Raw genomic sequence first — 27,838 nt, forward strand, 5'->3', positions numbered from 1 at the left:
GTTGTCCAGTGAAGAGGTCTCCAGGCATCCTTGAAAATACGTAGCTGAGAAAAATACTGTAGTTGCGTTGATGATCTGTTTTTTTTGGTCTTAAGAACATGTGATTTCTTTAGGTGATGCTGTATTTTCTTACAAGCTCAGGCAAATGTAACACACTCCTAGATAAATAAACAAAAGAAACCCAAGACCTTGTTCATTTTAGGGAAGTAGCTAGTTTGCACAGTCTCTTTCTTGTTGGGGTAAATGCTACATTTCTACACGCTTTTTTCTGTGCCAAATACTTACACATGCAGCGTGTGTAAGCACATAGGCATTTGGAGCATAGCTTGAAATACTGTTTGTCCCATCCTTCATCTTCTTAAAACTGCCCAGAAACTAGAGAAGTAAAAAGAAATATACTAGGGGAAAAAGCAGCACAGCAATACAGCGAGACAATTGAAGTTACCAAGCACAAGTGAAGACTTCTTCAGCAGGAATGCCCAAAACCTAAGACTGAGATAGCAGTGATGACCCAGATGAGGGTCATTCCTCCTGTATGTAGCCCAGAGTACATGGTTAAATAGACTAGGTGCTCTTGGCACAGTGTTTAACAGCACTCTTCACCACACTGACATCATGTTCCCTTATGCCTTTCAGCTGCCTCAGGAGATGTGCAGACTTACCAGATTCGCACCGCCCCTACCAGCACCATTGCACCAGGCGTAGTCATGGCATCCTCGCCAGCACTTCCGACCCAGCCAGCAGAAGAGGCCGCGCGGAAGAGAGAAGTGCGTCTAATGAAGAACAGGCATGTATATTTAGATCACTTCTTATCCCGTCAGCTCTGCATAGAACTGGAGTGTTAAGCGCTAAGAATCCAAATCTTTCTTTTTTTCAAAGTCTTTCTAAAGACTTTGCCTTCATTTAAAGATGCAAAACAAAGAAGCGCATCTGCTAATGCCATGTATTGTGACTGTGAAACCTCAAGCAAAGGTGTCAGATTCATTCTGTGAGGTGTATGAATTTTTTGCCATAAGGAGAATACTCACTGGTGGGGGACTTAAATGACCTCAGTTATGTACTTACAAACACTGAGCTGAGTTGATTTTTTCTGAGTAACTACATTCATGTAGTTTCTTTTCCTGGATTCTCTGCCTTAGCCTTCTGCGTGCATCCTCCTTGCTGCTGACCTTCCTGCACTCTTCATTGTCTCACTTGTTCTGTGTAGCTCTTTGCCTTTTGGGTTTTATCCTCCAGAGGCAGAAAGATTCAAGAAAAGGCTGAATGAGCAGCTTTGAAGTCTTTTGGAACCAGTGGTGGCAGCAGGGGGGCTGAAAGAGAGAGAGGAGATATGACCCCATAGGATTTAGTGTGTGAGGAGGAAAAGCCAAGCCTACTGAGGTGGGACTTGGTGGAGGCTGGGAAAGAAAGGAGCAGCAGAGAGAAGTTGGGCATAATGCTCCTTAAGCTGCTGTTGCAGGAAAGGGAGGGATGGGCCTGAGCTGACCCATCACACCAGGCTTGAACTCCCATCTGCAAGCCACAAATTTGAGCCGGTATGTTGCAGTGATTCCCTGCCCTATGAGCGGGGAAGCCCCATGAAATCAGCTTTACTTCATCTGTCAGTGAGAAAAAACTATGTTGTACAGGTACATTTATCTTCTGTAGATCGCTGAGCTGTGAACACAATAGAAAATTACGTGAGCAGACCCAAGGTTTATCTGAGGGGCTTTAATGAGGTAAATAATGCTGAACAGCAGAGTTCACTTTAAAAAGGTTTTTATATAGAATGTCACCCATGTCCCCTTTTTATGTATTTTTCTGATACCAGTGAATAGTAGATGTCACCCTTTCAGGCTCTGCACTTGAGAAAAATACAGTGAACATTCTGAATCCCCTCATTTAGTCAGCAGTCTTCCTCCAGTAAAAGAAAGCTTTTGTGTTTAGGAAAGCCAAGAAAAACAATGGGGAATTACCCCCACTTCAGTTAAATTGAGAGCTTTTGCAACAGTATCATGTTGCATGTGGTGCTTTTAGCCTGCCTGCTTAATAGATATTGCAAATCTAGGCTCCGTAGCAAGGCAGGGGAAAGGGGGAGAGAGAGGCAGATGGCGAGGTGGTTCTTATTGGAGGATTATAGCGTAAATATTCATAGATATTATTGTGCAAATTTTCTATGTAAATTTTACATTTTAAAAGCTCTCTTGTAATTCAGTATAACTGTAGCTGTTCATTATGAATAACTAAAGCAAACAGACTCGAGGTGGCTTCATATGCAGCCCAAGCTGGCACAGAAATCACAGAAAGAAAAAGTTGTCACCCAGGAAGGCAGGTTAGTAGTGTGCACTTCCTGGTCCAATAAGACTTAATCCTTTGGTGACGCAAGTACCAGGCCAAAATTACTGCAAGTTGCACAAGGCCCGTGTGCTGCAAGCTTGTGAAATTGTACTTGTAGGAGTGAACTAATGGATCCCTGAGTTCTTTCAGGGCTTCCAAACGAGGTTTTCTTCATCATGTCTCACTTGTAGGGCTGAATTTCAGAAGTTACTTTTAGAGTCTTCTTGCCCCTTAGGTCCTGGAACAGACATTCTTTGTACCTAGTACTACGGCTGTTATTTATCTCATAAGCAGAAGAACTGGGTTCAATTTTGTCTCTTATTTCCCATAACACTGACTGTATCACCAGTCTGTGTAGTATGTGCAGTGAAGGGACGCTTAGACTCTCCTGAAGCTGCTCTGCTTCACTAGATAAAGGTTCAGGGCAAAGAAGTAGATACACTCGGTATCTGCAGTGTGCTGCTTTGGCAGAAGGAGAGCCCTCCGCCTGGACTCCCATCCATCTTAGCACATGCTTGTGCTTACTTTGCCCATTGGTACCATTACTGTAGCAGTGCAGGGTAACTTCTGCCTTGGTGTTACTGTCTTCAGCATGCTCAGCAGCACATTAGCACCTTCCAGGTGTTTTTTGTTGGTGTTCTTAGTATGTTACCAAATTACCTACAGGCAGCTCAGTCTTTACAAGCAAGACCTAAAAGTTTGACTGTCTCAAGATCTGCTTTAGCCCATTAATGCTGCCATGTTCTTGGCACAGCAGGCAAGGACAAAGAATTATATGGTTGCTAGTGACTGTTTATTTTTTGAGTTGTTTTTGTATTATCGTTGCAGTGATGCAGACATGATTAATAAAATTGAAGTACTGCTCAAGGCCAGATACATGAAAGCTCTAAATACAGCTTTTTTTGGAGCTGTTGAGCATCCTGTAAGACTGCAGCAAAGGGAATAGTCAAGACTATAAGGAGATTAATAGATGGTCTTATTCATGTTTTTATTATTAATTTATTTATTGCAGTAAAATCACTGAAGTTATTTCAGCAGCATTCAACTCAGCCTGAAGGCTGTAATATAAATCTGCATGCAGAATTTTGTCATTGAGTAGTATCCTTTTCTCACAGAAGGAGAATTTTATTGGTGCTGACTTACTGGCATCTGCATATTGAAGTGATTTGTGGATCTTGAGTGTGTGTGATTTGTGAAGGAGCAGCTGCTAAGAACACAGTGTCTTTTTCCAGACCTGCATTTCTTAACAATGTCTCCGTGGTCTAAAAATGGCAGTACTGGGTAAAGGTTTGACCTGAACAGTTAAGTAGCCCATGTCTGCAAGTGATCATTCTGGATCTGAATTGCCTTTTTTGCTTTGCAGAGAAGCAGCACGTGAATGTCGCAGGAAGAAAAAGGAGTATGTGAAATGTCTAGAAAATCGAGTGGCTGTGCTTGAAAACCAAAACAAGACACTCATCGAGGAGTTGAAAGCACTTAAGGACCTTTACTGCCACAAATCAGATTAATTTTGGATTCCTATTTGTCCAGGTGGGATAGAGACTGGTTCTGGCTATATCCAGAAAGACAAAGTAAACTTTTTATTTTCTAAACATTTCTTTTTTTCTATGCGCAAAACTGCCTGAAGCAACTACAGAATATATTTCATCTGTGCTTTGCATCAAACTGTGAATGTTCAAGTACTTGCCTCCACTCCCCCCCACAAGATTATTTTCATCATCAATCTCTGCGTGAAGAACAGGCTTCTTTCTCGTCTCCCCATCCTCTTCAAGGACTCACAGTGTTCACTTGGAAAGTTACTGTGGGGAGAGTCCTTTTGTAATGATGTCAAGAATTTGTGCTGAGCTCTTTCCATTGCCTTAGAGACAGAACCACCCCAGCCTCTTGGTCCAGAGAACTGTGGGCCACATACATGGAGCGTGCATGACGCAGTGAAGAAGCACTGGTTGCCAAATTGGTTTCCCATATTCATTATGAACTGTAAAAATACACGGCTAAGTGGCATGCCAAATGAAAGGCACTACAGAGTCATGTTCTTGGTATGGAGACAGCATACCTTTTTCAACTAGCTCAGGAGGGATTTTGATCTGTAATCTGTATTAAGCCCTCCTGGACTAGTAAAAACTTCTCCATACCTCAGAAACAAACCGCATTGAAATGAGCTTCACTGGTCAGTTGTTGCTTCTCAAAGCTTACGTGTGTGCAAGTGTATTCAGCATTCTGAATGCACGAAAAGCAAACACCAACTTCATAGGATATTGTCTGGGAAATGGTATTTGGATAGGAAAGTTATTCAGAATAAAAAAGGTACAAGAGTGAAGTTATGAAAACAGTTGTGTAGTAACCACATGGTAAGACATGAAAGCACTACCTGTTGTGTGCAGAGCAACTAAGCAGTTGAAGCATGGCCAACTCCACATACATACTCCCTGGTGACAGTAAAGTCTATGTCCCAAGTCCTCTCAAACACTGAGGTTATTTCTGTTGCCCTGCCACTGTCTTATGTAATGGAAATTACTGTACTCAATGGAAACATCAGCCTGGTTTGCTGGATCCTTTTTCAAACTTTGAGGCTGCCTTTCATACATAAATTAAACTGTAGTGTAACAACTTCCAGGACAACCTCAAACACTGAAGAGAACTTCAGGCACAAATATTCCAACTCCTGCTTTGCAAGGGACAATGTTAGTTATTTGAACCTGGCCAGGCTAGCTAAATTTATTTATTCTGAGGATTTTTTTTCATGTAAAAGGTCAGATTTACCAAGTAATTTATTCCTGTGAGTAAAGTTACTCCTGCGCCTCAGACGTCTGCAAGGTGATTTGTTTTGTGTGTGCACTGACGAAATGCGATCTTTCCCAGATTTACGTTGTTAAAAAGTAGTTCATGTTCAAAACCAACTCTGTACTAAGCATTAGGACTTGGAAGGAATCATGCTCAAAAAGAACCACAGAAGAATGTTAAGAAGTCATCATGTGTCCAGAAGAATCATGTGCAGTTTATTTACTGGCCCTCTGATGCTTGTCTCTTGAGAAATCAACTTGGGTCATTTGATGGAGTAAGTTTACTTTGGGCTTCTGGTCAAACTTTTATGTATAGGGATAAATGAATAAGACTGTGGTATGTACTAATGCATTGCCTAGCAAAGTATTAACTAATACCTATCTTCTCATTCACTCTGGTATCTGGTTTTCAGACAAACTTCAAACGTGAACTTCTGAAAGGTTATACAATCAATGTGACATTATAGGAAGAACATTTGGAAGACTGGGCAGTTGAGTCTCAAACAGTTAAGCAGTATTAAAAGTTCTAGTTTTCTCATTTGAGAGGGCATTCAGTTTCCAAGAGACTTTAAAAGGAGTTTAAAAGGTTAAACTTACAGCATTAGTGTTAAATCTAGAGTTATCAATAATTTCAAATTATGTTTGTATTTCAGGAAGAGAACTTGAATATCGTAATGATTGAAGAATTCATTTTCATGAGTTTTGAAGGGATTTATAAATTGTCTATTTTTATCTGCCATAGAGAATTGATTTTCATGTTTTTATTTAATGGAAGATGAAATTTAGCAGTTTTAACAATGCAAATTTGAAGAAGACCCTAAATTCTCAGCAATGCTGTTGTAACAACTGTCAGAGAATGCAAATACATACAGCAGTTACCAGAACTAGTGCTGAAGTAGAAATGTTGATAACACAGGAGTTGTTCTTGGAAAATGAAGCTCATGGCCTAGTTTGCACAGGTATATGGAATGGTTCCTCCAGCTTTGAGAAACACGGAAAAGGCTGTACATGCGTACATTGAGTCTGTTTCTTATGTAGAACCTTCTCTTTGCAAAAACTTTAGGTTTCGCAGTGAACCTGAATGAGGCTAGCTGCGATCGATCTGAGAGCTCTTCTAGTGGGTAATGAGCACCGTCTAGCGCTTGCTGATGGTCACTTGCCACAGAGCCTCAGAGCTGGATGGACCAGGGAACCTAAAACGGTACCTGGACAGGGTTCTTCTAATACAGGGTTGGTGTAAATTCATTCAGCAGTGGGAGGAGAGCTGTAACTGGTTTGGCTGTGCATGGTCTGCAAGTAGTCTGTAGTGTTCCTAGTCTAGACCTCATTAGCAACCAGTGTTTCATTAAGGAAAAAAAAGAACGTTATTTTAAAATGCATAGGGATCTGCAAGAGTCTTTATTTTTATTTATGCTGCACTGAGGATTTAGGGACTTGAATTTATTTAATGGAAATTTGAAATGACAATAATAAAAATGTATTAGACCGAGTATAGGGTTGTCCATACATGCTTTACTATTCATGTTGACTCAAAAAGGGAAAGAATGTGACACAGGGATCCAGTCATACTTTATTTACCAAGTAGTGAGGTTGGGGTAATCAGCTTCTATACACTAAGGCCATTGGAAGTAGGACAGAATTTATGCTGGCAGGGGGGAGGGTTAGTTTTCTATCTCACAGTTGTGAGTTTTCAAGAACCGATAGCCTGTTTTACCTGAAGAGAGGGTTAGAAAGGGCTAGATCCATTATGTTCATAATAAACAAGAATTGATTTGAAATATAATTTTTGTAATGTCATTATTTTGCAAAATAACAGCACCAATCAGGCAGTTAAGATATTGTCAGAGGTGCTCTTTTAATTTAGATATTCTTGGAAAATACATATGTATAATACATGTACATATATATATATACACACAGTATATAATCTACAGCTCTGAGAGCTTTTAAGTCAGGAATGCTGAGTATTATAGTTATATGGAGGTCAGAAAAGATTTTTACTTCTTCTGTGTGTGTCTGGGTGCGTGTGGATGTGCGCGTGTGTGAAAGCTTCCCCCACCCCAGTCCTTCTGGGCTGCATTATTCGAGCGCTTATTGCTGATTTGTTTTGTGCTGTTTCTCACTTATTCGTTTTCAAGAACTTTATTTCACCTTTCATGGCTTTTGTGAGGTTTGTTTTCGTTTTTCATTGATGGAGGTTTTTAAAGTTACGTAAACCAACCACCACCACCCCCAGAATAATTCACTTTTGTGCTTTTTTCTCCTTGGCAGCTATATATCAAAGGCAAAAACAGTTGGAAAGGTTGTTAAGGTGTTGTGTTTGTTTTCTAAAGGAACCACTGGTAAGAGTTCTGGTTTTCCTCCTGGGGTAGTGGCGATGCGTTTTAATTTAAGCAGCGATTTCACCAGCATCAGGTAGTTACCAGCATCATTGCTTGTATCTGAAAGCACAATTTTAGCCTGGCATTCTCGTAAGGACTGTACAGGCACCTGTAGGTTCTGACTTCTGTAGTTGGCGTTTGCGTTTAGACCAGGCTTCTCTGGTACTTGTACATTGATCAGAAAATTGGTGGGGTGTTTGGAATCATTAAGAGGCTCAGGAAAAAAACTATAAAATTATAAAGAAAAACAGCCCTGAGAGTTTCTGATCTAAATTTGTACTACGTTTTTCTTTCACATTTGGGCTTCCAGTAGCCTGCAGCTGCAAGTAGTCCTCTGTTGGCAAAAACTGGCCTCTGCTTCTCTATTTTATGTCTTTTTAATTTAAGACAGCCAGTGCTTTTTGTGGGTCAAAGACAAGTCTCCCCATCAAAGCAAGTTCAGTATCAGTGCAAATCTATGGCAATTCATCAAGGATTTCATTGGTTTTCAAAGACCCTGTTTTTATTGTCATTTTTCCACCCGGAAGCTGGTTAGTGATGTGACATTTGCCAATGATCTAACCAAAAGGTCATGTATTTATTTTTGTTACACTATATTCTTTGTAAATGTTTAATTAAAATGTGCACTTTTTTTAAAAAAAAGCATTCTAACAATAAAAATAAAAACACACACGGAACAAAAGAAAAGATCAATTGGGTTTGCTTGAGAAGCTTCTCCCTGGCACGGTTGTTGTAATCCTGCTGCCTGCACACAATTCACTCCTCTCCCCACAGCAAATTTAACTTGCTGATTAGCACCTGGCATCCAGCAGGCATTACTTCAGAATGGCAGGAGATCTGCACTGGCAGCGCTGAGGACTGGAAAGTATGAAGTGTGTGGTGGCTCAGAGCAGTAGGTACAGGATGGATGTGGAACTATTTTTAGAGTAGAACTAGTTCAGGGATCCCAAGTGGGAAACGGAGGTTAATCTGGAAGGAAAGCTGAACTGGTTTTCAGCCACTTTATTCCCCTTCTCTTAATTTGGCTGCAGATTTTACAAGCTGCATTCCAAGACGGTAAATCAAAAGGCTTTCCAATCCTTTGACACCAGGAAGTAAAGGTACATTGTCAGTGGGTCACCCTGCTTTAAAAAACATGAGAAAAGCACAACCACCTTTCTTTTGCAGGAACAGTGATAGTTTAGCTATAACCCCGAAACCTGTCACTGTGAGCGGCTTTTAAAAGCATACAGTACACTGATGGCTCTCTCTGCTGTGCCTGGGAACTCATTTCCCTGAGCTTTTGAATTTGCTAGCTGTAGAAGACGCTGATTTTGCAGAAACCTGAATGTATCATGAAGCTCAGTTGGTCTGGGAGGAGCCAGACTGATGAAGAGAAACAGGCTGCTTTCAATCCTACCTACTGTGTGCTTGTGGCAGGTTCAGGTCTGTGGATGGATATGGCGTAAACCTGTACATCTTTGGAGAAAAGGGACCAGATCCACTTGGTAAAGAGTTTGCATTTCAAGAGTTTTGCCTTGCAATGTGTTTTCAAAATGTATTTAAGCTCTGGCCCGCAAAGAGAGTAGCTTGGGCTAGTTAGAGTAGCACAAATTGAAGACAGTGACCTGTTTGTGTTCTGGCAATGGAGGTGCAGTTTGTGGCTTGCTGTGTAAGTGGTGAGCTCAGGTCTCACTTTCATCAGTGAGAGGCGGCAGAAGTGAGCTGTCCTCAGGAGCTGTGTGCTGGCAGTGAAGGGGCCAGGGGCAGGCTGTAATGATCCATGGCTGGCACAATTCGTACGCTGACCACGTACTGTACTCATGGCTTGGGAGCAGTCAGTTCACCCAGTCTCAGCCTCAGTTATGTATTTCTCTAAATTAGGGGATAGCTGAGCCAGAGCACGGGGAAGGAAAGGCTTGAAGCAGTTAGTTACCTGGAAGTGGCCACTCAAGAATTAAGGATGTTCAGGTGCTCTCCACAAGTTGTGTTTTATCCAGGTGCCACTCCATGTTTTTTGTGTGTGTAATGACATTTATTTATATTAAAACATGAATTTTAAGAAGTTCTAGAACTTCAAGTTTTGTATGAGGTTTGAAACTGCTGCTTATAAGGACTTCTAGGAATGGGAGGGGGGACAGGGCAAGAAAAGGTGCTAAGATGGCGGCCAACCCCTCCATAGACTTGTCCACAGATTGGTTGTTCACATGAAGAATCAGTTGTTTCTACTCTGGATTTATGATTTGGAATTGTTTTGGAACAACATTTTTCAGGGAAGCTTCCAGAGCGAGGGTTATTATTCTCCCTTTGTAATGTAAGCTGGTAAGAGTTAAGTTCACCTCATCTGCATTTCTGATTCTTTACCCCCATCATGTCAGCACAGAACAGGGTATTTGAGCTCGACTCCCACATACTTGTGGAAGTTAAAAGACTAAATGAAAATCCATTATTTGGGGGGAAATAAATTCTTATTTACATATCCCCAAAAATCTAGAAACATCCCTGTTGTGTTTTGGTTTTTTGGTTGTTTTGGGTTTGTTTTTTTTTTACTTATTTTTTTGTGCTTTATCTGTGTTTTTTTAAAACAAAATTGTACTGGGTTATAATGCATTTTATTAACACTATGTACATATTAGCTGCTTTGTGTTTCAGGATGGTAGTAATTGCTTTGTATATTAAAGTGATTCTTGTGAATTTGTGAATTATTGTCATAAAGAAGTGCTTTTTCTTACTGTAACCTTTGTGCTATAAACTGTCATAACTCCCTTTTTACACAAACATTTATGTGCAGTCACATAAACATGCTTTAAAAAACTCTACAAAGTCTCTTTTTTGATCAGGATGTTCCATTTACACTAATTTAGTGTAAATTAGACAGGAATACAGGAAAAGGCATATCTTGAGCAGACTATGGTGTCCTCTCACAATCTGTGGCCTGCTGTAAGAATTCATGAGGTTTTCCCCAAAGGGAAGGCTTTTATAATCTTAATTAAATGGAATTAGATTTAGTGAGAGGTTAAATCCTGAAGTGAGAGGTTAAGTCCTGAAAAACAAAGTTTCTCTTCCACGCCTGGTATTTGTAAACCTGCTTTCTAGTATCCATTCTGGTGGCAGTTAGCCCCGTTGTTTAATAACGCGTGGAAGGCTTTTCCCTCTCAGTTTAAATATGCTGTCTTTCTCACTTTTAAGCATTCCTGTAAACCCTGTACTACTGATGTTAATAACAGAGCAGAACAGAAGGCAGCAAACACTGCAAGGATCATGACCTGATTATGCAATCTGCAAGGCTGGATCCAAACACTGGGATGAAAGCCAGAGGAACAAATTCAGCACCAAGGTAAACACACCTCCAGTGAAATCAAGGGGAAGCAATAAGGTTGGCTCATTACAGCTAGGATTTTGTGGTTTTCACAAGTAAGTGTTTTCATAATGCCATTCACGTACTACATCAAGTCTACATCTCAGTAATGAGGGAGAATCCCAAACGGGGTTAGTCCATGAGGTAAAAATGCAGTTTGGCTTGAATTTTGCACTGAAAATAATTGGGTAACACAGATCCCTGTGCAGTCAGTAGGTCAGCAGTTAAGCATCATTCTTCTGACACTGCTGTACCCTGAAGCTCTCAATCCATAAGATACAGAGCTGAAATTCATACTGTGTCCTCCTAGTAATCAAGCATAAATTTGGTTGCAATGACATTTTAGAGGAGTTTGTTCCCTTGCCAAATGGTGTGTTTCAGGGGTAGTTTCACAATCTCACAGCATGTTCATGTCTTATCTGGTCACTTCACTATGACTTGGATCCTCTCCCTAGGGTGAGTATTTATTTCTCAAGAGACTATTTATGCATTGCCCCACTATTCAGGGACCCATGCCCAAACACATCCTCCCTACACATGAGTTCACATTGTCTGTTACAAAACAGGGCCGATGCAATGGAACCACCCAAAGGGGAATCACACTGACTTTAGCACTGGGATGAACAGGGTGATAGACAGCGCTTGGGCAGGGTGTTTATGTCATTGCCAAACAGCCACGGAAGCATTACCATGTGTCATCTCATACTAGAGCAGGAGCTCACCAGGAACCAATGGCTCAGGACAGCAGTTTGCAGGTATCATCCGTCGCAGAGGGCTGCTCTCTTGTGTGCTCACTCATTGGGCAATTACTTCTGTCCTCCATGTCTGGCATAGTTTGTTCCTGACACCTCCCTGAAGCTAAGTGTGATGGGAATATAAAGAAGCTGCAAAGCCCACCCTGGGACACAGAAGGCACTGCTCTCTGGCTGGTGTGGAAGCAGTGCTTTCGGTGGGAATGGGCTGTAGGTTTCAGCTGAGCCATGTTCTCACAGGTGCTGCCTGCTCCTGAACACTGTAGGTTAGAAAACCAGAACTCATGTGCTTGTGGTGGTGGCCTAACTGTAATTCCTGGGTCTGGTGTCCTGAATGTAATGAGCACCCGCACCCCTGTAGCAGTCAGAAGAGAGAGTATCCCCTTCTCCCCAAAGTGCCACTTGCTGAGCTGCAGAGGGGCCACCAAGAGCCCAGTTCTGCAGGCAAGGCACTCACCTGAGGTGCCTTTTCTCCAGGAGTATTTCCTTATGGGCAGTAGCATTGCTTCAGCCTTCAGACATGTTCCCTAGGATTTGCATACAGCTGCTCTGCAACAACACAGCAAAAGAAGCCAAGCCTGGTCTCTTTTGGCACATCCCTGCTGTCGCAGGAAGGCTATGGGCTGTAACAGCAGCAGTGGGAAAACAGACACTGAAAGCTGCTGAACAACTGGAAGGAGACACAATTAAACTGATTTGTTTTAAAAGTGCAACACTTTTCCTGTTGCTAAAGCAAGGCCTGGAGCAAAGCCCCCTTCGTAAAAGTGTGTAGGTCGCGCACTAGGCTTTATTCTGTACTTCACAGGGCTTTATTCTGTGCTATTTAAGCAGGATTTCAACCATGTTCTTACTATGGCTGTGGCTCTCAGTACTGCAAGCTGCAGCCTCTTGAGAAGGCTCAGCACAGCCAAATAGCAAGCTTTCCCCACAGACAAGTCACATGCACTCACAAGCCCAAGCACCAGCCCGCTGCTTTCTGCCATCTCCAGCATGGGAAAGCCTAATACACAGTGACCACAGCGGAGCTCTGACACAAGTAAACACCAGTGGGGAGGAAAAGGAAGAGGAGTGGTGAGAACTTACAGCCGCACTCCAAAAACTAAAGCCAGAGAAGAGACTGGGGAGAGCTGGTAATGTTTTTCTACCGTTGCTCAAGCAGTCGATAGGGCAGAAAGGGTCAAGTCTGGCACACTAAAGCTCATACCATGTTCTGGTTTTAATTAAAGCTGCTGTCTTCCTTCCCTCACAGGGACTTCAAGGCTAGTTTCAGACTGCAAAGCCCCAGCCAGCTGCGTAAGTACTGTTCTAGTGACACCATGTGGCTTCTAAGGATACTGTTGTAAGCAAGTGTTAAGAGCAGCAACTCTCTGCAGGCCAAGCCCAGAGCCAAGTCCAGAGCCAAGCAAGAAACTTAGCTGAAAACACACGGGAGACACAGCAGGGATGAAGCACAAGATCTTCGGGCCTTATTCATGAGCTGTAATGATGAATGGTGTCATTTCCATATTACAGTCTGCACATCACTTCTGGACCATAGACCCTCTGCATGTTTGCCAGCTGGAAGTTTGATGGAAGCAGAAGTGATAAAGAGCTTCTGATGTCCGTGATCCAAAGCAACTGTTGGTGTTTGCTGTTGCCACTGACAAAGACAGGCAGATCCTTAAAGCCTGAACCTAACCTGGGGCTTTGTAAGTTAAGTTTAAAGAAGTTCCACATCCACCAAAGGAAAAGGTACTATAGCAATTCCTGCATTTAGAAGTGTAGCCATCTTCTGTTGGCCCACTGTTTTCACCAGGTCCCTTCTTTCACCACTAGAAAGAAGGAAGTCTGCTGCTGGTGTGAGCCAGATTCCAGGTTGCAGCATTTCTCTTGTGGAATAAACACAGAGGTGTTTTCACAAGCTCAAGGTATGAGATCATTTACTTAGAATACTGTGCCCAGAAAGCACACAGACATCTAGACACTGCTCCCAAGTAATACAAGAGTAGGTACTCCCCAGTTACAAAATCTTTACAGCAGCACCCTATGCTCCTAAATAACAGCTCTTGGAGACAGTGAGCCACAGAGGCAGACAGAACATGATTTAACAGTACTTTGCGAATCAACGATTGATTTGATATTTAAAGAACAGTTTGTGTCTCCTTGTTTCACTTTCTGTGCTGGCACATGCACATGTGTATATGCTTAAAGGAGCCTTGATCTGTATGAAAGCAAGGTTTCTTGGTAGGGACAACTCAAGACCTATGACTGCTTTGGTACTGCAGGCACAGCCTCCATGCTTACAAGTCAGGTAAAAACACCACTGATTTCTAAGTTGGTTTACTCTGCAATACTGATTTACACACACACCCCGATCTTGTTCTTTGTTTCCCTATGCCTCTTCAGTTCAGCAGTGACAGCAACAGAACCACTTTATAGCAGCTGCCTTTGTTGGTTTTTCCCTTAAGTAGCTTCTTTAACCACAACCTTCAACTTATAGAATACCTAAAGTGTTAGAGCATTTAGAGCTCATGTCTTAGTTTATATATTTTATCCACTTCTACTTTTCAAGAGTTAAGGAAGTGATACGGGGAAAACCCCCCACTCTAATTTCTTTTGAGGCTTCCCACAGAAATTGAGTGTGGTTTGATTTTTAAACAAATCTTTTTATGACTTTTTTTTGATGCCTGGAGATTTCTGCAACTTACATCAGTTTCAAACATTACATTTGATAAAAAGTCAGTGGAAGACCCTATACAACTCTACCGAGAAATGAAGCAGAGATTCAATAAGCAGAAATACAATCCTTGCTGTATCAGATCAAATGATCAGACAAGACCATCAGAACAAGAAGCCAGTGAAATAACACAATTGCAATTACATGCTCAGGAACAAGTATATCAAGTAGAAATAAGGGGAGGATTGAACAGCATTAGTGGTTTACGAACAAAGCACAGAGTCAAAAGTCATCCTTGTGACTACCCCTCTGTGCTTTGTAGATATGAACCTCCTTACTGGAATCATAGTGGACCTCAGATACAGAGAAACAGCCTCTCAGCATCCTCAAGAATCTGTGATCCCGTTCATAGCGGATGCGGCAGGAAAGAAGAATCACAGTTTGCTCTGAGCACAAGTGCTCCAGTGTCTGCAGCAGCTCTGCAAAAGTTTCCTCCAGATAAACGATGTCCGCACCCAGGATGAAGTCAAATGCTCCTGAGGGGAACTTATCCAGGTCTCTTCCCCAAGTCAGTTCCTTCACCACAGCTCTCGGACGTAGTTCAGAAGGTAAGTTAGCCTCAACATTTGACTCCAGGAACTCCAGTGCTGCTGCCCTGTCTGTGATGGTGACATGGGCACCTAAAGTGGTACAGAAGTATACACCTCAAAGATAGTCCATGTCCATAAACACAGCATTTGAACTACAATGCTCAAAGTCAAGCAGGCTCGCTCTTCCTGTTAAACATTAACAACTCCCCTGAGTTGCCTGATTAAAACCAAACAAATAAAAGAACAAAACAAGCAAAAAGACCACTGTCTACGTACATCCTACCCTTCATCAGTCACTTAAGAATGTAAGGTGTACTGCACATGAAGATCAAGTTTTCAGGAGCAAAAAGTATTTTCTGGAGCTTTTTCTTCGTGCGTGAAAGTACAGGAGTTACTTTCTGCCTTTCCATAGGTGACAACAGAGTAAATTACAGGGATTGTTAAGATTAACCAGCTCCAATTCTGTATTTGTTCAGTAGGAGAGAGGTGTCTAGAGAGCCTGTTTCACAGGTCAGACAAAAGTTACGCCTGTGTGATATTTGCACAGCATCACTGTATTGTGTCAAACTGCTTTGCTTTTTTTATTTCAGTAGGCACTTTCCACAGCCACTAGAGCTTGGAATTACAAAGTCAGCCTGGGACAGTCAGCACAAGTTAGTGCCCAGTCCCTGCTTCAGCCACAGGCAGATTACAGGCAGATCACTTTATTTCTCCAGACCTTGGTTTTCCTGTCTGCAAGATAGGCTAACAAGGCTTACACAAGCTCAGAGAGTGGTTTCTTTCTGTAGCTTTATCTGTGCTGCATACAAGGACAAGTGGAAGACAAGCACAGCACTTGTTCCCTGGGGGAGAATGGCTGTGGAACTGAATGCTGCTGAGCCAAGTACCATGGTAACAGGCATCCGCCCCAACAGGGTCCCACCATAAAGTAAACTGCGGTGGCACCATCTCTACAATAAACAATGCAGCAGGCTCTGAAGTCTAACAAGAAAGGAAGATGACTCAGACAGGAAACATCACAGTTCACATATGTAGCTTTGGTGCTAACTTCTGTCCCATGCATGTAGACGCGAAAGTGTCAGTTTGAGTACACTTGTAAATTGCTTTAAGCAAGCAAACAGAAAAGCCCTTACCTAATAACGTGGCCACTATTCCCAGCAATCCAGTTCCAGCTCCCAGTTCAATCACAGACCGATCCCTGAGATCAATGCCTCCCATCTCCAGATAAGCACACAGGACAACAGCCTAAGCCAAGAGACAAAGGCAATTAAGCACAGGGCTCATTTCAGTCACACTAAACACAGCATTTCCGATTTATACTGAGAGAGAAGGTTATGGGAAGAGTCAGGCACTTCAGGTCTGCAGCAAGACTGTTCAGCCCCTCTCTGCCTCCTGCGTGCATGTGCAGCCTTTTTTATGAGCTTTACAGAAGACTCTTATAGGCAAAAGGAAAAAAGAGCCACAGAGGCTACAACTCAGATGTGGAAGCACTGCTTTATGAATCCCCAAATGTAACAGGAGGCAGAGAGAGCTGTATTTGGAAAGGAAAAGCTGGGAGCGTCAAACACTGGTCAATGAAGGCAGAATTGCAGAAGTCCAGGAGAAGGCTTCATAGTATCTTGCACTGTATTTCAAGAGGTTTCTGCACAATATAGGCACAACGTCAGGAAGGACACAGGGAAAGTAAAGTATCACAACTTCTGTTTGTAAGGAAGCAAACAAACAGAACAAAGTAAACTTCTATCTGTTTGCATCTAATGTGTTGTGTTTTACTTGATAGGGAGCTCTCTCCATAGCAAGTTCTGTCAAAGCCAACATTAGGAAACACCACCAGCCCTGTGCACCAATTCATACCAGGAGGTTGCTAAAATTATGCTTGTTCTTTAAAACCAAAGGTAAAAGTGTAACCTGTGTGTGGACAGAGACCAGACCGATGGGAGCCCATGACTGTTACAGCGGTACCACAATGGACTGCCCCGCAAACCTGGACCAGCCACAAACCCCTCTGTTCTGGAAGGCTCTTATCCCCAAGATAACGCCTATCAGCAGTCCTTGACGCTACAAGCAGCAGTGCTGTGCTCTGAAGGGCATTAAGGGAACACTATGGGCCGCTGTTGACTGACAGGTGAGAGTTCTGTGAGTTATCAAGAGTATTTTCCGTATCGGGCACTGGGCATGCAGGGGTTTGGGTGTCCTGTTTCCCTTAAAGTCCTCCAGGATCTCTTATGAGGGGAAAAAGGGTAAAAATACCAACTTCTGGTGAAAAAAAGAAAGGGGGGGGGGGGGAGTGAGAAAGCGGAGAAAGGGAGGGGAAGACTTCCCTTAGCAATACAACATTGAATAGTTTTATAAGGTGATTCTGAAAGCCGGGGCAAGCGCTATGGGAAGCCATCAGTACAGAAACGCTTGTCTCGGTGCGAACACCTACCGCATCCCAGACCACGGCCGCCACCCCGAGCCGCCGCCAGTCCTGCTTGATGCGGATGGTGCGGCTGACGAAGCGGTATGTGGCCGAAGGGCTGTGCAGCTGCCGCGCTACCCAGCCCGCGCCCTCCTCGTAGGGGACCAAGGCCATCCCGCGGCCTCGCGGGGCCCGGCGGCCGCGGCCCCAGCGCCCGCGGCTTCACCGCGGCCTCCGCGCCCGGCGGGCCGCGGCCACGTTGCTCCTCGGCGTGTCTGGGCCCGTTGCAGCCCGCGCTGGCGCCCGAGGCCGAGCCGAGAGCAGGAAGGGCCGGGCTAGGCGCTGGGCCCGGTCCCTCGCCGCCCGGCCCGCCCGCTACTCACGCGTGGCAGCCCCGCAGGCGCCGCGGAGCTCTCGAGCCGGCCCCCGGCGCCTTGGCCTGGAGCGGGTGCGACCTCCCCCGGCCGCCTCCCAGCCGCCGAGTGGCGGCGCGGCCGGCGGGCGCAGGGCGATCCGGTCACGGATAAAGAGGGATGAGGCCCGGGGTGGGAGGTCTCCGGAGAGCTCCTGCCCTCAGCAGCGGCGGGAGAAGGAGCGAGGACGGGGTAGAACGCAAGCCGTGGCTGTCAGCATGGCCCGGGGCAGGTGCGGGACGGCACAGCCTCAGCAGCGTGCAGCATGGCACCGAGCAGCCGCTGGCTCGGCAAGGGCTGCAGTATCCCAAAGGGAAAAAGCACGGCACTGCTTCCTGCAGGAGGCTGGGGCTGCATTTTGAGAGCTACGTGCCATACAGAAAGGTATGAGATGCGAAACACCCTGCGGGACGCGGGACGTCTGCTGCCTCTCTGCGGTGCCAGCCCGTGGCTTTTGTTGCAGGGGTTTCTGGAAGTTAGTGCCCAGGAAAGGTGTTTGTCCAGCCCACTGGCCTCGTCCGCTACTGCAAGCATGGTGAACGTTGTGTCTGCAAGTGCGCATAGCCAGACTGGAAGCGGTCCCTCAATAGCTGGGTACCTGTCGTAGAAACGCTCATAGAATCATAGACTCATAGAACCACAGAATAGTTAGGGTTGGAAAGGACCTTAAGATCATCAAGTTCCAACCCCCCTGCCATGGGCAGGGACACCTCACACTAAACCAAGTCACCCAAGGCTCTGTCCAACCTGGCCTTGAACACCACCAGGGATGGAGCATTCACAACCTCCCTGGGCAACCCATTCCAGTGCCTCACCACCCTCACAGTAAAGAACTTCTTCCTTATATCCAATCTAAACTTCCCCTGTTTAAGTTTTAACCCATTACCCCTTGTCCTGTCACTACAGTTCCTAATGAAGAGTCCCTCCCCAGCATCCCTATAGGCCCCTTTCAGATACTGGAAGGCTGCTATGAGGTCTCCACGCAGCCTTCTCTTCTCCAGGCTGAACAGCCCCAACTTCCTCAGCCTGTCTTCATACGGGAGGTGCTCCAGTCCCCTGATCATCCTCGTGGCCCTTCTCTGGACTTGTTCCAACAGTTCCATGTCCTTTTTATGTTGAGGACACCAGAACTGCACACAATACTCCAGGTGAGGTCTCACAAGAGGAGAGCAGAGGGGCAGGATCACCTCCTTCAACCTGCTGGTCACGCTCCTTTTGATGCAGCCCAGGATACGGTTGGCTTTCTGGGCTGCAAGCACACACTGAAGCCGGCTCATGTTCATTTTCTCATCAACCAACTCCCCCAGGTCCTTCTCCTCAGGGCTGCTCTGAATCTCTTCTCTGCCCAACCTGTAGCTGTGCCTGGGATTGCTCCGACCCAGGTGTAGGACCTTGCACTTGGCATGGTTAAACATGAGGTTGGCACCAGCCCACCTCACAGGTGTGTCAAGGTCCCTCTGGATGGCATTCCTTCCCTCCAGCATATCAACCCAACCACACAGCTTGGTGTCATCGGCAAACTTGCTGAGGGTGCACTCAATCCCACTGTCCATGGGATACTGATACTTGTGCACTGACCACGTCAGTAAAGCTGAAGTTGTTCTTGGCGGGTGGTGTGGCGGCAGTGGTGCTGCTCCTGCAGCATTGTTTGTGCATGGGTTTTTCTTCACCTTTGGCTCGTTTTAATCTCTTGTTTGGCAGAACAACACAATGCACCTCTCCTTTGTGTGTCTTCATCTCCAGTTAACTTGAACTTGCTCCAAGGTGGCTAAAGGCCGCAGGAGGACCGGGAAGTGTCCTGGCAGCTCCCTGGCTGCCTGGAGGCGTTGCTGCAGGTACTCCACAGAAAGGCACAGGGCTCCCAGCCATGCTCCTCAGCCCCTGATTGGAGCTAGGCTTCATTTGTGGGGGCCACACACAGGGGACCTCGACAGGGGAGCAGCATGTCTTCCCTGCATCCATCTCCAGTGGCTGTGTGGCTTGGCAGCTCCCAATGGCATCACCAATGCAGCAAGACCAGCCAGCCCTCAGTGCTGGGGAGCATAAACAGCTCCAGAAATCCTCCCCACTCTTTCCCACAGGGAGCAGCAAATCTGGCTGGCACACAAATGCAAATGTGGCTACATCTAAAGGCTGTTGATTTCAACACAGTGGCTCATGATGCATGAAAGGCTTTGTGGAGGAGCATTACAGGCTCCTCCTACAGCAGGGGTAGCAGGAACTAAAGCTTGTTTTTAGGGTTCTGCTACTGTAAGGGAACGGAAACCAGAATTTCACTTGCCCCAAACCAGTTCATACTTGTCTAATGGCAACTCAGATTTCTCCAAATAAACATGCCAGAGCGGGTGCGATGATTCAGCTTACTGTGGGTTTATGTCCTAAAGTGCTGCTCCCTTGCCACTAGTGCTGCTTTGGAGAGTTTGAAACTGCTTGTGCTATTATCTCAATGATTTTTTTAATTATTTATATGGGCAGTGTGGGAAAAGCAATGGGAATGATTATACCTGACATGAGAACTCTGCTTGGATGAGTTTTGAGTCTCTTATGCTGTGCCTAAACTACAACCACCATGTAAATGGAGGGAAACTCTCAAATGGCACAAAGCTTTTGCCCACATCTCCTGTACTATGTGCCAGGCCTGAGATCTCCAAGTGAGATGTGGAGTGTAGCAGGGCTCCAGTGCTCCAAACTGCCCCCCACTGCCCCTACTCATTCTCCCCCATCAGGTGTCTTCCCTACATTATTTCATAAGAGCAAGGGTCTGGCTGAATAGCAGCCAGAGTGAAAAAAGACTGCATGTGAAAATGTGTACATTTGTTCCCAAAGATGGTACTGCAGGGAGTGCTTTTATCCCAAGAGCATGTTTTTCTAAGTCAGAGATCCCTGAGTATCTTTGGAGCCCAGCAAGTTCCCTACCAATCCTGCCCTGCTTCCCAGAAGTATTTTCCCCATCTTCCCTGCTAATGTTACTTTAGCGCTGACTTCCACGAGCCTCAGACAAGAGATCAGAAATAACTTTCCAGATCATAACTGAGTAGTGAAGCTATTAGAAATGAAGCAGGTCCACTAGAAGTTCAGTAAGGGCCCTGATTCCCCGTATTCATTCCAAGCCTATATTTACCTGCTTTTCCTATTTCCATATCCATTTTCCAAGAAGACACAGTACCCGGGTATTATTGTGGTAGAGAAAGACACTTGGTTTCTTCCACCCATCCTGACAGTAAAAGGATAAGGAAGATGCAACAACAAAGAATTATGGCTAAAACAGTTGCCCAGAACTGAAATGCTTTTTCTCCCAGCAGGGCTAGAGCTTAGCACAACAGTAAAGGTGCAAGAACATAGCCTGATTCAGCTTTTAAACACTGCAGAAGGCTGTAAGGACACCTAAGCTGCAGATAAACTTGTAAAGTAGGAAACAGCTGATTATAAGGTAAGCAAGAAAAGTGTAAGGAAACACCAATTCAAGTCTGTTCTTACCTCATTCAGCTACTTGATAGGGCCAGCATAATGTGTCAAATTATAAGTAAATCCTGCTACTTCAGATGCAGGTAAGCTGCTTGGGATAGTTAAGAAAAAGTGTTTAAGAGCAATGGTCCTTGTATTACTTAGAAGATCAAAGAATCAAGTAGATAAGACAGAAATGAGAGCAGATTATTGTGAAGCTGTACTAATATACCTTCCTTTCTGAAATCTTCTCTGTCCTTCTTAATATTTAAAATCCTCTGTTAGAAATGAACGTGACAGTTCTTGTGATAGTTGTGCAGCCAATGCATGTAACACTGCATGGCTGCGCATGGATTTTGGAGCCATCTATGATGTGGGGAAGATGCTGCATCCCTCACGCAGTCTCTGGTTACCAAGGCAAAGGCAGGTATAAATAGAAACAATCTGATTCTTACCTTTTTTTTAAACTACATCTAGAAACCTGTGTCGTTGATAACCCTCTGTCAGCAACGCCTCATTCCAAATGGTTCTGTTCTACATTGGTGTCGAAACTTCTGGTCGTACACATTCAGTCCTTTCCTCTCTAAATAAATAGCAGCTACTTCTGGTTGTCATTCCAGTGAAATATGAAAAACGTCTCTTTGAAGTAAAGTTTGGACAAGCATCTATTTTGCTAAGAGCTTTCATCAACCAAACCAACACCAGCTAACACAAAGCTTGGCAGGAAACCCAGAAACGAAAGCAGTCTTTCTCCCAAAGTGTCACCATTAAGTGGCCATTCAAATGACTAGTAGTGAAAAGATGAAACAATTCTTACAGTTTTGTCTTCAGCAGTAGCTTCCAGATTGTCCACACCACTGGGATAGATGGGGCGGTAAATCACATGCTGTTAAATACAAAGGAAATAAACCAGAGATTAATTTGGCTGATGATGGCTTGCAGTTACAGACTGAAGACAGCCTCATCTTGAAGTGATCTGGATCAGCTTTAAAAACAATGGGGTGAACTACAAATAAAACCTTCAGTTTCTGCAGAAAGTTATGGGTTATCAGTAGACCTTTTATAACTTGCTGCTTCAGCAAGATCCTTGCAAGAAATGTTTAGTATTGAAACAAATGTATGGTCTGATCTAGCATGTCATTTCCTTTACATGCAGAGTTACATTAAGCAGTGGAAGTAATGATCAAAAGTACAAAGATGTATAATTTTGTAAGTGCTTGAGCTGAAATGCAGGAAGTTTCTGGACCCTCTGAAGAGGGAGAAGATCCCGTCAGTAACATTACATTCACGCCTTCAACCTCACCTCTTGATAAGCTGTCATCCGTAATCACCACATTTATTAAGATGTCTTGTTACAGAAAGATCACTTTGCTTTTAGTGGAATTCTGTGACTGATCTCTCGAAGGCCTTGCAGGTCTGAAAGCTGACATTATTCTGAAGCTTTAATTAAGGAACAAAAAGCTAAATGAGTAAGCTCTTCTTTGCAGACCTGCAGCCTTACCCATGTCTCCAGCTGCTGGAGTTCTAGGCCACGGGGAAACGTGTGCCAGGTCTTGTGACAGGAGAGTCCTGAACTCGCTGCAGGGAGACAGATGCATGAACAGGCATCACTGCACACTGGGCAGGGCTGCTCCAGCGTTTCTACTGTGGGAACTGTGGGCACAGGGCAGAGGTGTGGAAATGGCAGCACGGTGCTCTGATTGCCCTCCTCTCCCAGCAGCTTCTGTGCTCCTTGCAGGTGGTTGCATTCCAGGGTAACTTGTGTGTCTGGCATGTGCATGTGGGATACTGGGGAGGGGAAAAATGCTGCAAAACACTGAGTGTGGATGGGGTCTGATTGTGGCTCTACAGGCTTAACGTTAGGTGGCCAGATTTGCTTTATAGGAGCCATGTTAGATAATTGGAGGGGAAATTACAGTGCAAGCAATGCACTGTATTAATTTAAAACTTGTTAACAACAGCTAAATTAAAACAATTTAAAAGCAATTATATAGACAGGCAAACAACAGCTACAGCATTCATATAGATACAAAAGCATCTGCCTCAATGCAGAGCTTATCTTTTTAAAACCATGAAGATCCAAGTTTAGAAAAACATGGAGATTTTAGTGTTATTTGCAATGGTATTGGCAGTGTTTCTCTTTTCTGCTCCTTAGAAAGAAAGACAATGGATGAGGAGGAAAAGTCAAGCCTAAGCAATTTCAAAGCTAACAGAAAGGGCTCCTCAGGAGCCGCCTTGCAGGCTTTGGTGTCCCAGGGTTGGAATTAAACCTTTAGAAGTTTACCCTAAACAAACTTACTGCAGGGCTTATGCATGCAATTTGGTGCTTCTGAATGAAGTTACACACTCATATTAATGTTTGTGTTAAAATACTGGAAAGTATTTTCCTTTTCCTCATAGGAAATTTATACCCATGACCTGCAGTTTCTAACGCTTGGTACATCAGAACAGTAGTTCTGCCAACCTTCTGTCCAAGAGCATACAAAGTACATCTTTGCAGGCTTCTATTTTTCTTGGCTTCAGCCCATCTCAAATTCTCTCCTCAGGAACTAAGTCTCCATTAACTCTACCTTAGCCTTTGATAACTGTGAAGCTGGTTTTATTTTGCCTTAAAACAAAATGAAGTTGGATCAGAAAAGAGAAGCTAAGGTAAAGAAACATTAACTCCCACATGTCTGTGCTGTTGGTATCCCTGCAGTGATCCAGATGCTCGCATGCTAGCAAGAAGCCTCTGCATTGCCTGTAATGACATCTTAGGTTGCTGCAGAGGCAAAGGACGGATTTAATCAATGACACGAGCACTGCAGTCTCCTTATGCTATGAAACAGAGGCTCCTGGCCCTGATTTGCATGACTCACTACTAGCCAAGGGTAGTACAGAAGATTTTAAAGCATGAAAATGTAGGGCTACTAAAACTCCATCTTGTGTGTTCTGAACAACCTCACTGGTTATTCTGTTTCCTCCAAAACATTCGGATTTACTATTTCCCTAACTATTGTTTTGCTTCAAGCTTTTTCCCTTAAATGGCCATAGTCTTATGTTACTTATCAGCTTCAAAAGACGATCAGGCATGCAGTATTTTTGTCCTGTCAGCTGGTGGTGGATTTCAAAACAGGATGCCTATTTTTCCCCCCATTATTTGTAACAGTGAGACACAGAAGTCTGAGCTTTTGTTTGCAGCTGGTTATACAGGTTCAACCTGGTGATTCATTCTTCCTGCAGCTACATTTCCAGGAAAAGACAAAGTCCTGGCTCTTCTCCAAGTTATCCATAGGCTGCTTCAGAGGAAGATCAGAAAGCACTCCTTCTCCCACAGCTGGGACACTTTCTAAGAAGAGAGGAATTGAACGCAACACATCACAGAGCTGGTGTTATCGCCCTGCAGACAAGCAAGGATGCACATGGCCTTGGAGAGGCATGTACAGCCCTAAGTCAAGGTGCAGATAACAGCAGAATTTACAGGATTTAAGATTCTTGGTCTAGTGAAGCACAACTGAACATTTGCAAGGAGCTACTCTCCATTTCTGGGACTGATGGTGACTGTGAAGCTGGATGGTTGTGGAAAATCGTGCAATTTCATTCCTAGCATGTTAGGAGACTCCGCTTCATGTTGCAGTTGGTGTAGTCAAGAAGAAAAATTCCCTTGGATTTGGGAATTTTTCAAGAGTTGTTATTCAGTTAGGAGCTGGTAACTATGGTTTCAGACATCTCCTCTCAGGGATACTGCTCACGGATGAAGGGAGGCCTGGTTTTGCATTATGAAGCAAGGGACTACAGGGTTGTGTGTTTATGAATGTAAATTCTAAGCTTTCAGGGAGGGGGTTAAATAAAAAAATGCACAAATCTACCTGCAAGTAACCATCACAGGAAATGTAAAGACTTGTCTGAGAAGTGGAGCTTCTTTGAACACAAGCAGACAGCGGCTTACATGTACAGGGCAAACAGGCCAAGTAAAGAGACAATTATCTTCCCCTGTAAGCCCACAAGCCAAAACACAGCTGGTAGCACTAACATTAGTCCTGTCAAGCCTGGCAGTCTTCAGTTATTATGCACCCTTCAAATAATTATACATCTACTTAAGCTTACAGCCCAGAAGCTGCAGTCAGTAGCTGGCAGGGATACAGTTCCTTGCTGGTATAGCTCCTTTGACTTCCTTAGATGCACATCAGGACTTAATCTGGTCCTTTGTATTTCAGAATAAATCATGGGTCTTTTCCATCTCTGCATCTCAGACATAAAGGTTGCTCCTCCTTCAGCTGTCATCACAACCTGACTTCGGTTTTGTTTCAGGGTCCTGCCTGGCTTTCCTTACGGTCTGTGTGGAGTTCTCCTTACAATTACAGCAGCTTCCCCAGAGGGCTTAAATTGTGACTCGGTTCCCACAGTTTGAAAAGTTGCTTTCTGTGTTGTGAAAATTCAAGCAAACACACTCTCTCCCCACCATGCATTATTAGATGTTAAACATGAGCCATCCCATGGTGGAGGAATGAAGGCTGTATGACAAACTTGCTCTCTTCAGGGAATAGTGACACTAAGTACCAAATTTATAAACTCCCATCTGCGCTAGCATTAACACATGTTGGCATCCATTCGGCAGTCAGTACCTTTGAGCTATTACTTTGTAGGTTACATGTAGGTCACATTTTCTTTGAGAATTACTTTTTATCTTCATAAAATCAAGATTCAGGTTGAAATCAAAAGAAAGCAAACCTACAATGCCAGAACAAGCCAAAAGCTACTCTGCTCCTCTCTGCTCCCTGGGAGAAAGATGCAGGATGCTTGTGAGGAACAGACGTAAGGACACTAATGATGTTACTCCGACCCTTGTGCTGATCCTTCTTTCCCTTAAGTGACTGAAACCTGTTAGGTGTCACCTGCAACTGAAACAGGAAAAGAGAAAAAACTAAAAAAGCCCAGAATGCCTTCATTCGAGGCTCACACCTGCCTAAACTCCAGGACTTTGGTCTGTGCCCTCGTTGCCTGCGCTATCCTAATCAAATGCAGCGCCAAGGCAGTGTTCAAATAAAACTAAACATAGTCCCTATCAGGCTAATTGAGCATGAATGCTCAGCACTAATCCAAACTACAAATACTGCATGCTTTTAAAGCTGAGCAATAAACTGTGTTCTCATCCCATAATAAAAAGCTTTCACCATCTTAAGAAGTGTTTGCCCAGTGCAGAGGATGACACGAGTTCTTTCTGATTTGTTTGAATTTTGTCTGCAAACATGCAGGTTCAAGCCCCATTCCAAATAGGCCATAGCTTGTGATCAGGCCTCTTCCCAAGTGCCTGCCATTGGCTCAAAGAGAACAAGCAAATACACCCATGAAACACACTTCCATCAATTGCAAGTCTCTTTTGTGGCAGTTTTCACCCATTACAACTTGAAGCTGGAGTGTCCTTCCCAAGCAAGGTGCAGAAACGACATGCGGTGCCATCAGTGGGACTGTTGCTTCCCAGTGTAACCCTCTGCTCCTCCCTGGGAATAGCACTAGTTCTCCCCTGTTACCTGGGACAATCTTATTGCTACTCTGCAACAGGAGTTAGTAATCTTTATGGGACAGCCCTGTAATCAGGAGAGCTCAATAAAACTGACCCACCTCCCTTGCACCATCATCTGCATTGGGAATTGCCCTTCCCTGGCCGCAGCCCTGGGGAACCAGGACAGCCCTGGAACCAGGAGGGGGGTGAATGCTGCAACTAATGGGAAACACTTCTGGAAGACTGGAAAACAGTTCAGTGCAACAGGTTATGTAAAAGCACAGTATTTGGTATCTGTGAGAGGGCGTGCTGCCCAATGGGTGCCCTGCTCTGAGAGAAGGGCAGCAACTGAGGGTCCCGTGGCTCAGACCTCTCTTCCTGGAGCAGCAGGAAAAAGGGGCTGAATCCCAATGGTCTGTACTAAGCTATTTTCAGCTTATGTATTTGATATTGCCAAGATCTGCCATCCAAAAACCCTGCTTATGGAAAATGTGGAACTAGGTGTGTGCTGCCCATTGTACATCAAAGTAATTGATTCCTTTATAATGGAAGCTGTCTGATGATTCAGTAGGGTAAATCAAGCAAAACAGTAGGAAGACAAGATGGAAAACAGGAAGAGAAACAGGACTAGTAGTAAATCATGATAGATGGTATTCAGGATATTGCTGGAGCAGTAAGTCAATAGAGTGCTAAGCTACATGAATAAAAGATAATGTGTTTCATCTCTGCAGGGTGTTGCTCAGGCTTTTCCTATTAACAGGATCACCTGGTTCTGCAGAAAATATGCACAGCAACAGGTTTTGTCATATCATCCTGATAAATCAGACCAGTATTAAGATTTTAAGAGTTCATTTGCCAAAATGGAGGGGGGAATGAATATTCCTCATTGCTGCAGCTACAGGCAAACATGCACGGATATGGAAAAATACTCTTCAGTGGTGTACTGAGGTATGTGGAAGCGGAAGCTTAAATTCTTCTGGAATGACGGGGAGGTGGGACAGTTTGCTGTTTCTGTGATTTCCAGGGATTAAAGTCAGCTTCCTCTTGCTTAAGACCTACATGAATAAGGCTGCACAGGGAAGCAGACTGACTTCTTTCCTCCCTCTGCATGTTTGTATAAACCCTGATGCTGCACAACAGCGCTAGCGTGGGGGAAGAGCAGCCCTTCTCTCTTCCCCTTTGCAGCATTACACACTGAGAACAAGTATGAGACCCATGGGAAACTTCAGCCTGTGGAACACAGAAGAGCTAAAACCTTCATGCCCACATAGCAAAGAGCCACG

General features: G+C 44.3%; 2 protein-coding genes and 1 long non-coding RNA gene across 5 annotated transcripts in view; 2 read left to right on the plus strand and 1 right to left on the minus strand.

Annotated features, from left to right (window-relative positions):
- The window catches only part of CREB1 (cAMP responsive element binding protein 1), a 38,138-nt gene extending 30,016 nt beyond the window's left edge, over nucleotides 1-8,122 (plus strand). Inside the window, exons 7-8 of one of the 2 annotated variants that reach the window (XM_061455734.1) lie at nucleotides 637-787; nucleotides 3,680-8,122. In XM_061455734.1, coding sequence (XP_061311718.1) covers nucleotides 637-787; nucleotides 3,680-3,824 — 296 coding nt within the window. In that variant the 3' untranslated portion in view covers nucleotides 3,825-8,122. Of the gene's footprint in view, nucleotides 1-636; nucleotides 2,374-3,679 lie in introns of those variants that run through there. The other variant, XM_061455725.1, reaches the window with a different exon arrangement.
- Nucleotides 8,123-13,471: 5,349 nt separating this feature from the next.
- METTL21A (methyltransferase 21A, HSPA lysine) lies at nucleotides 13,472-17,749 on the minus strand. Of its 2 annotated transcripts, none has more exons than XM_061455760.1 (3): nucleotides 17,600-17,749; nucleotides 15,949-16,060; nucleotides 13,472-14,905 (listed from the first exon to the last, which is right to left on the minus strand). In XM_061455760.1, exons 2-3 carry the CDS (start codon nucleotides 16,031-16,033, stop codon nucleotides 14,508-14,510), a joined length of 483 nt encoding a protein of 160 aa, XP_061311744.1. In that variant the 5' UTR covers nucleotides 16,034-16,060; nucleotides 17,600-17,749; the 3' UTR covers nucleotides 13,472-14,507. The 2 variants fall into 2 exon arrangements, with proteins under 2 accessions (XP_061311744.1, XP_061311733.1); XM_061455749.1 differs by lacking the exon at nucleotides 17,600-17,749 and adding an exon at nucleotides 17,244-17,498.
- A 5,200-nt stretch (nucleotides 17,750-22,949) lies between these two features.
- LOC133270521 (uncharacterized) lies at nucleotides 22,950-26,684 on the plus strand. The gene is made up of 2 exons (XR_009743816.1): nucleotides 22,950-23,722; nucleotides 24,296-26,684. It is a non-coding gene; the product is annotated as an uncharacterized LOC133270521 (long non-coding RNA).
- The last annotated feature ends 1,154 nt before the right edge of the window (nucleotides 26,685-27,838 follow it).

The sequence above is a fragment of the Pezoporus flaviventris genome, unplaced genomic scaffold, assembly GCF_033815535.1.
Source record: "Pezoporus flaviventris isolate CSIRO_AGI_PZ_B2104156 unplaced genomic scaffold, CSIRO_AGI_Pfla_v1 ptg000001l, whole genome shotgun sequence".
Lineage (NCBI taxonomy): Eukaryota > Metazoa > Chordata > Aves > Psittaciformes > Psittacidae > Pezoporus > Pezoporus flaviventris.

Bases quoted from the DNA above. Each gene is read 5' to 3' on its own strand.
- METTL21A (XM_061455749.1), bottom strand. From the start codon at position 17,390: ATGGCCTTGGTCCCCTACGAGGAGGGCGCGGGCTGGGTAGCGCGGCAG. The intron at 16,061-17,243 runs GTAGGTGTTCGC...CTCTTGGCTTAG, and splicing joins CGGCCGTGGTCTGGGATGCG to GCTGTTGTCCTGTGTGCTTA. The intron at 14,906-15,948 runs GTAAGGGCTTTT...GTACCACTTTAG, and splicing joins AATAGTGGCCACGTTATTAG to GTGCCCATGTCACCATCACA.